This window comes from Fusarium mangiferae (genome assembly GCF_900044065.1).
Source record: "Fusarium mangiferae strain MRC7560 genome assembly, contig: FMAN_scaffold016, whole genome shotgun sequence".
NCBI lineage: Eukaryota > Fungi > Ascomycota > Sordariomycetes > Hypocreales > Nectriaceae > Fusarium > Fusarium mangiferae.
In genome coordinates this window covers 159,146-173,955 of record NW_024573936.1, presented here as the reverse complement: position 1 = coordinate 173,955, position 14,810 = coordinate 159,146, and the positions used below count along the sequence as shown (strand labels likewise).

Here is a 14,810-nt window from a genome sequence, read left to right as displayed (position 1 = left end):
ACCCTTAGAAACGTAGAACAGGTGGTTCCCATTGTTAGCAACAACAACAGTCAACTGGCTTAAACCATCGGGACCACCGCCACTCTGCTTAGTCCCAACTAGAAGGTACTGAAGATACTAATCGATGCCGGGCATTCTGAGTTTGTGGTAGAAGTGGTGCTCAAGCTCGCTGTTTAATGCAATAACTAAAGCAGGCAGCACACTCAGCAGCCTTGTTCCAAGCCAATCACGCCTATCTTTCAAGAACAATTAGCATGACTCGTAATACTAGAGCCACGAGGATGTCAAAAACACGATTGCGGAAGGGACATTTCCATGTGATTACAGTTGCGTAAGTAACTGGCCAGACTTATATAACAATTACTTCAAGTCACCACGAATCATTGAACAGAGTACAGGGATGGCTCGGGGATTTAAAGAATATAAGGCTGTTTACTTGTCAAGAACCCCTGCACGGAGCGTCCTTACTTTCTATTCTAGTCCTGAGGGGGGTAAGACAAGGCACATTTCAATACCGACTTGCCTAAACAAGCTAAGGCTTACTGGGATCAGCAGAGCTGAACCACTCCATTTTACCAAAGTACCGAACATTATGTCACTGCTGAAAAAGATAAGATCAATGTCAGCAGGAGCAGAAATAAGCATATAAATAAAGTCTGACACCTGTCATCTTTCACATCTTCATCCCTCCTTTCTCACCATCTCACGCTACTACCAGCTTTCATTACAACGCCATGGCTCACCAACAAGGATACCCGCAGCATCAACAGGCGATGCAACCCCCAAGCAATGACAGAGGTGCTTTTCCAGGCGGAACTTACAGCATTGCTCACCGCGACACCAATGCCGTTCTCAATGTCGATCTCCAGCAAGGCGCCGTGGTGCGCTCCAAGTCAGGTGCCATGATTCACATGTCTGGCTCTATCGAGCTAGCTGGAAAGTCCAAATTCTCTCTGGGGAAGCTCTTTACAGGTGGCAACTTGTACGAGTCGACGTATACCGGCCCAGGACGGATCGCGCTCGGCCCAACGCTGTTTGGAGATATTATCACCCTCCATGTCGATGGGCACCAGTCTTGGACCATCGGCAGAGACGCTTTCCTTGCTTGCACTTCTGAGGTTAGCAAGAAGAGAGAGACTCAAGGTATTGGCAAGGCGCTGTTCTCGGGAGAGGATCTCTTTGTCTTTCGTATTGAGGGTCAAGGAATTATGTGGCTGACGAGCTTTGGTGCTGTCGATGGGCTAGATGTGAGATTCCCAAGAAATTCGCGTAGGTGCACTACTGACTTTCGATGAATAGCTTCGACCTGGTGAGGAACATATTGTTGATAACGGTCATCTCGTAGCTTGGAGCTGCAAATACGCGATTGAAAAGGCTGGTGGGGGGGCTATGACTGGATTGAAGACGGGCGAGGGTCTAGTATGCCGCTTCACAGGTCCTGGCTCGGTTTATGTACAGACTCGAAACATGGATGAGTTTCAGTCTTTTATTAAGGCAACTGTAGGAGCTTAGATCTGCGATGTCTGCTTCAGCTTAGGCCATTGATATGACTTCGACCTCGGCTGAGAACATTTAAGATTGGGTAATAAGCTGTCGCCTGACCTAGACAAACGTCATTGTGAATTTTAAGAAATGTCTACTAGCTTGCCTTAATACCTGGATTGAAAACAATTGTAAAATTTGTCATTACTCCCAGACTTGTTATTCGGAGCCTTAGCTAAGAATATCGGCAGCCTTTGTTGCCTCACTGTTATCAACGGCATGGCCTGATCGTTGATAGTCGCAGGGATATGCTTCGAACCTAAAAGCTGTGTCCGTATGCAAGCGTGTTTACTAACTGTAAGGTATGACCGCCTATAAAACTCGCGAAATAAGTCACTCGCGGGCGAGGTATGGAGTATGTATTTATTATTTCGTGCCTCACCTAGTAAGAGAATATGTAGTTGCAACACTGTCGCCTACTTGTTCAGGGCTAGGGTGACACCGTTAAAGACGCAAAGACGCATCTATCATGTGCGCCTCTGTCGCAAAATGGAAACAGCTTATCACTTTTTAAGGAAGCAAGGTGGCATAGCCATAGACTCTTTTCTCTAAGACTCGATTGCAAGTTGAATGAAAGCCTTTATTACATTATCTCATTGTTACATCAACAAGTACATAGTAAAAGTATCAAGATGAGTCTACCTAGGCTGTAGGGAAGGACAATTCTCTACTCTTGGCTCTCATTCTCTTTCCGAAAACCTGCAATACAAGAATGATAAGAAACGCAAAGGCACAGATACCAGCCTGGGTGCCGAAGCTGACTTTAGCGCCGACAGAGTTTGCCCATTTGACTTGAAAATAGCTGATGATAAACCCCCCAGTAGCTGTTTGGTGTCAGCAATTGTCTGACGATGTTGAGTGAGTAGTGGTTTCTCAACTTACTTCGCGCAAAGTTGATCCATGCAGATACTTCCCCGGATGCTTCTGGATAGCTGTCGAGGTTGTATGCATTCAGAGCAACTGTAGTTACCATGATACCAAAGACGTACAGGCCCCAGAACAAGGCTGTAATCATGTAGTGATACCCCTCCTGAAGAGCGAAGCCTAGTCCGACCAAACCGGCGAGCATGAACGGGGTACTGAACCAAATTGCACGTAATCTGATTTCCGGCTCAAAGTGACCATTGTGCGTCTTGATGAATTGTGTGGCAATTCCATCGTGGAGCCAGTGGCCGACTACCTCTCCCAAAATTGCGGCAACAACAGGTGTAAAATAGAAGAAACCGATCTGCTTAGGGCCAAAGTTGTATAGCGGTGTAAGGAAGATGGACAAGGTTGTATTAATACCGACGACCCATGCAAAGGTCAGTAGGTAGTAAAGGCAAGACAGGAAGACAGTTGGCTTCAGGATGACCCGAATTGGGCGCATACAGGCTTGGCCGAAGCTGTTACGGAGGTGGCGTGATTGGTACTGAGCATAGCCTAGTAGAATGCCAATGCGTGATCCTCTGGGTGGTTGATTGGCAGCAGTGATGCGACGGTCATAGTAGGTTTCTTCGACAAACAAGATGGTAAGGATGAGCGCAAGCGAAGTCTATGTCACGGTCAGTTTTGGACTCAAACTCATTAGGCCAGTCTGTCACACCTCAGTAAAGTATACCCAGAACGCAATGGGCCACGGCTCTGTCGTAATTATAAAGGCAGTCAACAATGGCCCCATATAGGGAGAGAGGATAATGAAGGCAGCCCAGATATTGATCTTGCGAGCACGCTCGTGGAAGAAGAACATGTCAAAGATGAACATAAGTCCTCCACCCTGCGAGACAGTGCTGAAGAAACCATTGAGGATACGAGCAGCCATGAAAGACTCAAAGGTCGTAGCAGCAGCACACCAAGCTGCTGTAGCTGCAGCGATGACGAGGAAGTAGAATAGGACAGGGAGACGGCCTGCCCATGCGGAGAGGGCTACAACAAAGATACCGCCTGCGCCGAGCATGAAAACGTTACCGACTTGTGAGTGGTTGACTGTATCTTGGCTCATGTTCCATTGTCTAGAGCCATTGGGTTAGTGGAATGATTCACCCTGTGACTAAGTCTCAACTTACGCTGCCTGCGGGATGAGAGTAACTGCACCAACAGCGCTGCCATAGTCGGGAAGAAAGGCTGCGAAACTGATGATGAAGAGGATCACGTGTTTCTTGACAGGGCTCCAGTTGAGAGGATCACGTGTATCGTCGGAAGGCTGTGGAATTAGGACGGTATGGCCATCCTTGGCGAGCTTGAGGTTGCCATGGTGTGCGGTGTCAACCTGGGCTATGTAGCCTTCTGAATCTTTGAGATCTGAAGACAGTGCAGTGTCGCCGACTTGTTCGTCCATTGATTGCTTGGGTTTGTAATCGTCCATGCTGGTGTGAGCTCATACAAGTGTACGTGACTTGTAGGGTAGCCTGGTATTAAGATTGATTGAAATGAAGCGGTGCTCATGTATGGCCTGCCCAGGAATGAAGATCTACCTGAAAGAGATCTACAACAGAGGGGAAGTCCATGCTTTATGTTTAAATTCTCCCGCCTGCCTCTAGGATCTCCGTTAGTATTGTTGCCGGGTCTATCCCCGGATGCGGGGGAACACCGGCAGGATTGGACGTGCAATCCGATGTACAGTAGTCGTAGAATACCCTGTAACGCGGGGCCCCGCGATGGTAACTACGGCTCTAGCCTCCGGAAGAACACACGTTATCTCGGAAAACCTCAACCTCAAATCTAAATCTTCCGCCTTCCGGTCTCAACATGTCAGGTTTTCCGAATCTTCCGGATCTTCCGGCCCGATATGTAACAAAACAATTGAATGAGGTAATTTGACATCTATCTTGGCGTAGCAATTTGTTAAAGGAACAATCTTTTAGGACTTTGTTGGATTCATCACTACATACAACAATTCTCGCAAGCGCAAAATGAAGGACTTTGAGTACAACGTCCAAACAAACCGAGTGGTCTTTGGCTCTGGCAGTATCACAAAACTCGCAGCCGAAATAAAGCGCCTCAAGGTCTCCCGACCACTCATCCTTTCCACGCCTGGCAAGCGACACCTCGCCGATCAATTGTCCGATATCATCAAAGATGCTTCTCTAGATGTCGCTGGCATCTTTGCCCACGCCACAGCGCACACTCCGACGTCTGTAACCGAAGAAGGAACTGCCTTTCTTGGCTCCGTGTCAGCAGACTGCGTTGTTTCTATAGGTGGCGGATCAGTAGTTGGACTCGGGAAAGCTATTTCCATCCGCTCAGGCGTACCTCACATTAGCATTCCAACGACCTATTCTGGCTCGGAAATGACTCCCATCCTCGGCGAGACGCAGGACGGTATCAAAACTACTCGCTCCGACCCTAAGATCCTTCCTGCTGTTGTTATCTATGATGTGGATCTCACCTTGACTCTACCGCCTGTTATTTGCAGTACATCCGGAGTCAACGCAATCGCTCATGCAGTCGAGGCACTCTACGCACAAAATGCCAACCCAATCACTTCGATACTCGCCCTCGAGGGAATAAAGTCATTGGCGGAGGCGTTGCCTCAAATTGTGGAAAGCCCCGACTCCAAGGCTCCTCGAGATCAGGCTCTATATGGTGCGTGGCTTTGCGGCACAGTCCTTGGAAACTCCTCAATGGGACTGCATCACAAAATCTGCCATGTGCTCGGTGGGTCGTTCGGACTTCCTCACGCTGAAACGCACACTGTTATGCTCCCCCATTCCTTGTCTTACAATGCACCCTGTATACCCGATCAGATGGCGAAACTAGCTGCTGCTCTCCCCGGAAGCGATGGGGATGCGTTGAAAGGATTGGAGGTACTATTCAGCAAGCTGCCAGTACCACGCGGATTGGAGGAGTTGGGAATGAAAGAAAGTGATATTGAAAGGGCGACTCATATTGCCACAAGTAAACAATACCCGAACCCACGCCCTTTGGAGTTCAAATGGATTTCTGAACTACTGCGGCGAGCTTGGACTGGGGAGTCTGCAGAAGCAACCTTACAGTAAAGAGCTTAATCTAAGGCGACCGAATACCTTTAGGATAACGCTGCTCTTACCAGTGCGGTTACCTCGCAAAAGATGAAAGCAACCATTGTCAGATGAATCAATATTTACTCGCATGTGAAATAGAAGCAGATGGAACGCCCACAATCTAGGCTTCTGTTTTGCTATAAGGTTCTCTACTCAATTGGTGACTTGGAAGTAAACTATGGTATTATATACATCTCCCATCATTATTACAAAGAAACTTCAAGTGAGTGACTACTGCATCATAGGGTCCAGTGTCAGCGTCACCTTTACTAAGTATCCTGACCCTTAGCCACCAGGGTTTGTCTGCAGACTACCACTCGGATTCCATGGAAACTTGGGAATCTCGATCTCCCCGACAAACGTGCTCAGATCAGGTGCCACTGTGTTCATATCAAGCGCGCATGTTGGCTGCTTCACACCAAATCTCTTTACCCCAGTGACATTGGAGTTCTTGTCAAAGGACATACGAACTTGATGCACAGTCCGTCGTGATACATCACCAGCAAAGTAATTCTGTGGAGAGATCAACATTGAAGATACAGCTTTCGTAGTCACAGTGTTGGGCAGGTCGGCTGTGTTAGGCAGGTGATGCATGCCTAGATTGAAGTATCTGTGATGCTTATTAGCTCGGAATGACAGCCATGTCGTCGCATCAGGTACTTACAAAACAATGTCTTCCTGATCGAGACTTTCCCCATTGAAGAACTTGTTGAAGTCGACAGCTGGGCGGTTCAAGTCGTGGCTATTATAGGCGTATGCGCTCTTGGGCTCAGTGTCGTGGCGTTGGAGGGCGTAAAGGTTATGATTGGCCCAATTGGCGGCTTGACCAAGGGCGGAGGATGACTGAACAGTCAGATACGCAGTACTACCGCTATCTATAGACCAGGTTAGCCATCGTGTGAGATCATGTATATGGGTAGGTTGTCATACTTGGGGTTATGGAGTAACCAGGTGCCTCCCCAAAGTCATTCAGCTTGTCCTTGTTAACAACGGAATATGAAGCAGCTCCATTTGGTGACCAGTTTATCTTGCTGTCGTCCTCACTGGCAATGTACGAGCGGTTAACCTTCATGGTATTGATAGACTGGCCATCAGACCATGGATAGCTGTTCAAAGTCAACGGGCTGAGTACAAATGCTGGAAGGCATCTTACACTTGAGTATGTGGTACGAACTCAGTCTTCATCAGACTGTTCTTAGTACCCTTGACATCCAGGTCCAGCTTGAAGTTGATGACATGGTCGTGCATAGATCCAGACAGATTATCATGAATATGATAACCGTAATCGCCGTCTCCCGACCAAAAGGCTCCTTGGATATAACCCGAGGCCCGAACAGTAACGGTGATGGATCCATCGTAGTAGAAAGAGTACTCAAAGAGATAGTCATAGTTACCCACCGTGGAAACGCTGCGTACGGTGAAAACAATGTTCTTGGTTGCAGAAACATAGTCCGTGGTCAAGTGTCGTTGAATAGGATAACCAGTATCGTACTCAAACAGACACAAACTGTTTGGGTGCACATGAGTAGTCTCGCTGATGTAAAAGGTTGTGTTGAGATAGGTAGCGTGAGATGGGCAGTCAAAACCGTCGACGAGGTTCCATTGACTGGTGCCTATACCGTATGAGGAATCAAGGTATGCCGATGAGGCATGCAGCGGGTCTTGTGAAGCATAATGCGCAAGAGCCTCTTGAAGCCCAAACTCATAGATCAGGCGTTCGCCCTTGAATCGCACGTCGTGTAGCTGCAAACCGGTTTCTTTGTGATTAGAAAGGAAGAAGCTAAAGTCCACTTTCAAGTACTGTCAGCTGGATCTACGAGAGAAATGACAAAAGAACTTACTCCATTCAACGTAGTTCTGCTCTCTATCCACTCCAAACCGGGGACCATCAGGTTGGACTGAAATGGGAGGGTATAGATGATCACGAGGAAAGCCATCGCCTTGTTGATCAGTAGAAGTCCAAGCTCCATCAACGACTGGGCCTGGCCTTCGTTTTAAGGTCTTGATGCCCTTGCGAAAGGCGGCAGTCGTTGGCCAGAAGTTGCCGTCGTAGTACCAGCCCACCACCTTCCACTTTGATGGATCTCGGCCCGTGAGGTCAACCTTGAATTGCAAACTGGTGGGTAGTACTGTCTCTGAGTAGAATTCTCCAGTATGAGCAGAGTAGAACTCGTTCCACTGGTAGACCCTATCGTTACGATGAATCAGAGGGTCACTCCCTGCAATCAGCAGATTATCAGTTTTGGCACCTGTTGCAGTCTGACATCGTTAGTCGAGTGACTTCTAGACGGATAATTGAAGGATATACGAACACCGTTGAGAAGCTCTTTGGTGATGTCTTTTATCTCGGTGCCAATCTTGAGATTGAAAGCAGCGATGGCTTCACCGTCAGCGTTGTACACATTGATCCGGCCTCGGCCAGATGTGAAAATGTAGTTGAGTTCCTCATGATGTGTAAGACCCTTTTGGATCGGCAGAGGCCCGACCATGTACTCTTGGATATAGGGCTGCAATTTTGAGTTAAACTGGAGGGTTGCTCTGGCATAGCGGACTGGAGCAGGACCGTGGCCTTCAAGATACGTCAATGCACCTGTCTTGTTTGGCTGTAACAGGTCCAAAGACACAATTACATTATCCCAGCTGGGCGCCGTTAGCTGATGAATCGCGAAAGCTTTATGTGAGGAGTAGGCAGAAGATGTTCAACACAGTTTTGTTAAAGATTCGAAGGAAACTGAGACTCACGAGGTTGAGTTGACTACAGCAGTCAAGTTAAGGTCTTTCTGCTCATGAAGATACGCCGTAACATGGGCATATTCTTCATCCGTGAGACTTTGGAAAATATTCTTCACTGGCGCCTTGATGACTACATCTTGACCAGAGCTGCATCCTGATGTAGAGGACTTGTACTCTGAAAGCCGCTTGAGGGAATGAGGCCGTGTTGCTGGACCAGCGGGCCCAGGATAAGCCGATATCCCATTCGGGATGGCAAAAAGGCAGAGGATCAGGCTGATAGTGGGACGCATGACCGCCTGTAATCAAAGGCCTGAGGTGGCACAGAAAATGGTGGATGCGATGGTGGTGCTGACCTGCGAAAGACAGGTAGACGCATGTTGTGGTTATAGGGCTGTAAACAACCTGGAAGGAGAAGGGCAGGTAGCCCCCAGGCACAGCTATGCAAGGGGAAGCACGGCTAGCACGGCACGGCTTAGGGCGGTACAAAAGAGAACAGCGGGCAGCTGGGGCCTGTTGCAAGTGATATCTGATCAGCCAGCCACTAAATTCACTACTGCATGCTGCAAGCCATTTTCACGGCACACAACATAGCTCCGGTCCAACGTCTAGAGCTGGAAACAGTCCGAGAAGCCTAATATTTTCACTTTCGATGCTACCATGTCGATCACGGAAAGTGAGGCTACCGGCAGTTCTGCGTTCCGATAAATGATGGGACAGCAGATAAAGCCTAGCGCAAATACAGGATCTAGCAGCTGTGGCTGCAGCTGAAAGCCCAATATCCGCATCATGATTCATTGTCACCGTATTCGAGCAGGGAACGATCGTTGCAATACGGAACTGCAGGATGAAAATTTGAAATTGAGGCCCCACGGTAGCGGGTAGCGCGGCAAACATAAGATTATGACATGGGAGGCTTTCGTGGGCACTTCAGGTATGGCCACATTCTCACCGACCTTCATGAGTCCATAGTCGGTCTCTCTCTTTAGGGTAGACGTATGAAGCCATTTACTGTTTCTCTGCCTTAGAGAGCAAAATATCTCTGGTGGATTAGCTAGTGATCTTATTTTAGATCTTAGTATCATAACTGATGCTCTAAACCAAGCTATTTACTAGAAGCTATCATAACAGTAAGAAGTATACGAGTCCAGCCTAGAATCCACTCGCTGGTGCCGGAGCAAATCAGACCATGCTACATCGTACGTTTCTAGTAGAATCTCATTTTTTCATCATTCATGCGGTGCTTCCTCGTCTCCCGTACCTAGGCTCGCGTAAAGAGCAGCAAATGCAGAATTTCCAGGCCCCTGTTCCAGTAGCTGTCGCGGAGGTCCAAACTCTAGTAGTTCACCCTTATCAAGCACAGCTACCATGTCAAAATCCTCAAGGGCTGACTGGAGCTTGTGCACGATTGCAATCACTGTGCGATTCTCAAACCGCTCGCGTATAACACGCTGCACAAGCTCGTCAACATGCGAGTCAACGCTAGTCACAATGTCAGTTCTTGATGTCAAGGCGGCGGCAAATGGACGGTTACGGCTTACCTGCTGGTAGCTTCATCCAAAACTACAATGGGCGAAGGGCGCAAGATAGCACGTGCGATACAGAAGAGCTGCTTCTGGCCATGGGAAAGGTGAAGCGCTTCAATAGGCGCATCAAGGCCGCCTTTCTCAGCTACAATGTCCCAGAGCTCAACGGCCCTCATGGCGTCTTCAATGGCAGCATCTGAGAGCCCTTGAGCAGGGTCAGCATTCAGCCTCACGCTGCTTCCTTCGACGAGGAATGCATCTTGAGGCACTCCAACTAGTCGAGTGCGAACTTCTTCGCGAGGAAGCGTGCTGATGTCGAGCCCGTCTACGAGGATTTTACCATGGTGGAGGTCCACCATACGGAAGAGACAAGATACCATGGAACTCTTGCCGCTACGGGTGTATATAGGTCAGCTTGGGTATGACTAGTGAATGGTGAGAGCATGTTACCTTCCGGTTCGTCCGCAAATGCCGACTTTTTGACCTGCCTCTATCGATAAAGATATACTTTTCAAGATGTTTTCAGATGGCCTGCAAAAAAGTCAGTCAGCAACTGATTGTGAGTAATAGATGAAACTAGACGCACGTATATCCGGCCGAAACATTGTCAAAGACTATCTGGCCTTTGGACGGCCATAGAGACGGCGGCTGCTCCGTTTCCTGCGGCTCGTGCTCTGACGCAGTATCAGATGTGAACGATTTGATCCTAGAAATTGCACCGATATGCGTTTCCAGGGTCGTCCAGAATGTCATCAGCAGCTTCAGGTGCTGACTGAACTGGATAATGTTGACAACGGCCACGCCAATCAACCCAGTTGGGAGTACACCTCTCAACTGTGTGACAAGAACCACGACCAGCACAGCAATGACTGTGACAAACAAGTCGAGGACAAGAGTCAGCCATCTCTGAGCCGCGTAAAGAAGATAGAACGGCCTCTGAGACCGATCTAGAAGGTCATGATGCTTCTTCTCCAGTGCGTCACGCCAGCCAAATGCACGTAGTGTCGCCAGTCCAGCGACAGATTCTGTGAAAAGGGCATACAGCGGACTTTTCGCCTCGAGATCCATGAATCTGAGCTGGCGAGACGTTCGAAGATATGTATGCTGAACCACCCACAACGCGACGAACAGAAAGGGAAACGCGATGGCTGTGTAGTACGAACCTACAGAGATCAGAACCATCTCAGCGATGCACAGTACGAACGTGGCAAATGTGTTGAGCGCTGACAGTGGCAAGTCCATATCGACGAGCTGAAGATCCTGGCTGAAGCGGTTGATAGTGACACCAGCATCTGTAGTGGCAAAGAAGGACATGGGCGCGTTGAGTACCGTCTTGAGAAGACTCTGGTGGAAGCTATTGCCCGACAACGGCACCATAGTGACAATCATCTGCCAGGTGCTGAGGACTAGGAAGATAATCGCGAGCCCACCTAGCATCGCGTAGATGCCCAGGTAATAACCCAGACGTGCAAAAGGGTCTTTGGCATTGGCAGCTGCCCACCAGTTGAGCCAGATGGTGGGGAAGGACTGGCAGACGATAAAGGCGCAGATGGCAAAGACGAAGATCAAGCTTGGAATCCAGCCGATGGCGCGGATGTAGTAGAGGTATATTGCCATATCACCAGTGCGACGACCAGCGTCATCTTTGGCTTCCTCTGAGAGGAGTACCTCTGCATCCAGCAACGTATCAGCCGAAGGTTCTGTAGAAGCAGAGACAGAGGTTTCTTTGCTGTATGTCCAGTTCGCAGACGCTACAGCCGAGCGGGACACGTAGCTGTCCTCTTGGGTCAGCTTGTCAAAGCTTCCCTGTACACAGCCTATACCAGTACCATCGAGACTGATGATATAGTCTGCGTAAGAAAGTCGATTTGCTACAGCAGTGTCAGCATAAGTATGAGAACAAAGATAGACGGTACAACGTACCACGAGAAGTCGCCATGATGACGGTTGTATTAGACTGTCGCAGGAGGCCATCAGTGCCGAGTAGGCTGTGGAAGACAGCATTCTCAGTGTGCATATCCAGTCCACTGAAGACATCGTCAAGGATGATGATTCTCTTCTGTGCGTAGATGGCTCTTGCTAGGCTGACTCGTTGGCTCTGGCCTCCGCTGAGGACGATCCCCTTGCTCCCGATCCTGCTGAGATCGCCGTTGGGCAGTTGGCCGAGATCTTCTGTCAAAGAACAAGCCTGTAGGACCTTTTGGTACCAACGTTCGTCGACGTGAGAGAAGGCGATGATGCTATCTCGCACAGTGCCGTTCATGTGCCAGGGAGTTTGGTCGCAGTAGGCGATCTCCGAATTCATCACTTGAATAGATCCGGCCATGACTACCACTTCTCCGAGGAATGCTCTGAGAAGAGTTGACTTGCCACTGCCCACTGGCCCCACGACAAGGGTAAGGTTGCCCAGTGGAACCTGAGCGGTGATATCACTGAGGATGGGTTTCTGAGTAGGATCATATCCAAAGGCACCTGTCTTGACGACGATACAGTTGCAGTCCAGAGGATCGATCAGCAATGGGCCTCTCTGGGTAGTGTTAGGCTCTTTCTCGGACAATACCGAGTGTTTCTCCTGCTCGCTGCGTAGAGAAACTGAGGTCGATGACCCTTCGCTCGTGTTATCATGAGAGATGATTCTGCTATCGACGCGAATGTCTGTGTTGAGGAAAGCCTGTATACGCGCAAAGCTCCCGACGGACCCCATCAAAGAGGACAACGACGTAACAAACGAGGAGATAGGCTCGTTTAACAATGCGAACAGTGATAGAGATGTAAACATGCGGTTTATGTCCAGGTTGTTGTCTCCTCCCCGGGACTGGGCGACAAGACTGTATGTTGCAAAGGTCAGGATTGGGGCGAAGATAGGAGCGAGGTATGCTATAGATGTCTTGTAAGCAAACGTCCCATCGAAGCGGTTCGGACCATGCAAGGTAGGTACTCACCCAAGACCATATTCCAGATCAACAACCTGCGGAATTTGCCGGAAATGCGCAACTCGTCGTTTCGCAGGGCGTGGATACGAGTGCTGAGCACGTCGGTCAGTCCACACATCTTGACGCCCTTCATGCTGCCTAGCATCTGCGAGGTAACGGATATCCTCTTTTCGATGGCCTCTAGCCATGCGGCTTGACGAGCCATGACAAAACTGACGGCGATAACAGACCCGATGATCGAGACTAAACACATCCGGGGTCGGGTCAGTACTGTAACATGTCGTGCTCGAAAATGAACAGAGGATGAGTAGACTCACAAATCGCTGCTCCGACAGGAATAAGACACGCAATACCAAGCTGGCGTCCTAACAAGTAGACTGCGATAACAATCTCAACCAAGTTGGCCCAAACGTCATGGGCAGTGCGCCAACCCGTGTCGATCCTCTCAATGTCGGCACTCATCAGAGTCAGTGCTGCGCTAGGGTCAGCCGCCGCAATACTGATATCTGTGGCCTTGTCGAACAAGATCGATACGAGCTGACCGCGTGCCATGGTGATGGCGCGATACGTCAGGTGTTGATACTGGCCGCTCGTCACCTGTAGCATGGAACGTTAGTAGGACGCGCCTGTAGCAACAGAGATTCACGTACTGCTAGACCCATGAACACAAGAAACCATGCGCCTATGAGGCCATATCCTTGGTTCATGTCGTCAGAGTCGCTGTCGTTCTCTGCCCATGCAAGGGTAGCAGAGATGAGGAATGGTTGGCAAAAGGTGAAACCGATGAAGCACAAACGTGGAAAGATTATGGACAGGGTAGGCCACTTCAGGGTCCTGAGGACCGTAAGCATCAGAGCATGGTTGCCTTTCCGAGATGCTATACCAATGTCAGCATCCAGTCAATTGAGGTCTATGGAGCTGGCAGGATGACAGACCTTTAGCCCACGCTGTCTGCAAAAGCTTCTGAAGATACGAAGACTTGAAATGTTTCTCCAGGGGAAACAGCGCCTCGATCTCTAGGTGCTTAGAATAGCCAGAGCGAAACATCGGTATTTGCCAAGAGAAGAACCAGTGCGACAAGACACTACCAGTGACTTCGGGGGGCAAAACACGGTACTGGGGCCGCAAGAAACGACGCTTCTCGATTGCCTCGACAGCGAGCATGAGAATCTTGATCACAGTCGCTATGAGCGCGGTGATTGCGGCGGGCCGGTTGTAGCCTTGGAGCCATAGTGTCCGTGTTTGCGCAGCGTCGAAAAGAGCAGAGAAGAGCAGGAAGAGTATGAGCACTGTCGACGGTCGGTACGAATAGACGTGCTCGACGTAGGATAGACACAAGATGCCAATTGATGCGACGAAGGATAAGGCAGCCGTTGCAAGAGAAGCTCTAGTGGTGACTGCTGAAGAGCGAGTCCACGAGATGAGGAAGCTGATCTGCGCTGCTAGGAGACCGAGACATAATGTCGTGAGGCTGTTAGTACCCGAGACACGACGCGAGCACATCAATTAACTCACAATTTTACAGTACAGCCAGCGGCTATTTTCTACCTTGACCTTATTCTTGTGCAAGAGGTACAGGACTCGACATGGGGCAGCGAGAAGCACCAGAGCGGTGATGGGTATGGTGAGGATTGACTCTTCAAAAAGCAGTGTAAAGTCGAAGCCGCCTCTACAACCACCAGCATATGGACCAAAAGAGTCGTCGCACGACAGCGAGACCATGATTGTGCCTAATGTGAGACCAAAGGTTTACAATCTGTAATCACAATCAAATGTTTGGGAAAAATCGATTAAGGTTGTTTGATCAACAGGGCATCAATCAATCGATCAATCGCTAAGCGAGCCGGGAAATCTTTCCTGCTACGTAGTACAATAGAGCCCCTTTGCAAGCTTAGCCGAGAAAATGCTCCACAGACAAAAAAGCCAGGATAAATGAAAAAAATGCGGAAAAACAAAATGTCATCATAGAGAAGCGAGCCACGTCAGACATGGTGCAAGGGTACGTACAGGGTAGGCAAGGGACACGGCACGGCTCGCAACGGCGTAGCGCACATGGCGGATACGACACGAAGCCGGTG

General features: G+C 49.3%; 5 protein-coding genes across 5 annotated transcripts; 2 read left to right on the top strand and 3 right to left on the bottom strand.

Annotated features, from left to right (window-relative positions):
• Positions 1-734: 734 nt before the first annotated feature.
• Positions 735-1,512, top strand: FMAN_10838 (uncharacterized protein; the record flags this gene model as incomplete). The annotated part of the gene is made up of 2 exons (XM_041823652.1): positions 735-1,247; positions 1,300-1,512. 2 exons carry the CDS (start codon positions 735-737, stop codon positions 1,510-1,512), a joined length of 726 nt encoding a protein of 241 aa, XP_041689211.1.
• A 672-nt stretch (positions 1,513-2,184) lies between these two features.
• FMAN_10839 (uncharacterized protein) lies at positions 2,185-3,886 on the bottom strand (the record flags this gene model as incomplete). Its single annotated transcript, XM_041823651.1, has 4 exons — positions 2,185-2,366; positions 2,425-3,076; positions 3,128-3,533; positions 3,588-3,886. 4 exons carry the CDS (start codon positions 3,884-3,886, stop codon positions 2,185-2,187), a joined length of 1,539 nt encoding a protein of 512 aa, XP_041689210.1.
• A 547-nt stretch (positions 3,887-4,433) lies between these two features.
• FMAN_10840 (ADH4-Alcohol dehydrogenase IV) lies at positions 4,434-5,519 on the top strand (the record flags this gene model as incomplete). Its single annotated transcript, XM_041823650.1, has 1 exon — positions 4,434-5,519. One exon carries the CDS (start codon positions 4,434-4,436, stop codon positions 5,517-5,519), a length of 1,086 nt encoding a protein of 361 aa, XP_041689209.1.
• Positions 5,520-5,828: 309 nt separating this feature from the next.
• FMAN_10841 (uncharacterized protein) lies at positions 5,829-8,566 on the bottom strand (the record flags this gene model as incomplete). Its single annotated transcript, XM_041823649.1, has 7 exons — positions 5,829-6,153; positions 6,208-6,418; positions 6,474-6,649; positions 6,697-7,333; positions 7,385-7,802; positions 7,856-8,183; positions 8,286-8,566. The coding sequence occupies 7 exons, from the start codon at positions 8,564-8,566 to the stop codon at positions 5,829-5,831; spliced, it is 2,376 nt and encodes a 791-aa protein (XP_041689208.1).
• Positions 8,567-9,502: 936 nt separating this feature from the next.
• FMAN_10842 (uncharacterized protein) lies at positions 9,503-14,454 on the bottom strand (the record flags this gene model as incomplete). The annotated part of the gene is made up of 10 exons (XM_041823648.1): positions 9,503-9,755; positions 9,815-10,192; positions 10,250-10,330; positions 10,386-11,670; positions 11,723-12,676; positions 12,742-12,975; positions 13,050-13,329; positions 13,383-13,609; positions 13,668-14,166; positions 14,248-14,454. The coding sequence occupies 10 exons, from the start codon at positions 14,452-14,454 to the stop codon at positions 9,503-9,505; spliced, it is 4,398 nt and encodes a 1,465-aa protein (XP_041689207.1).
• Positions 14,455-14,810: the final 356 nt, after the last annotated feature.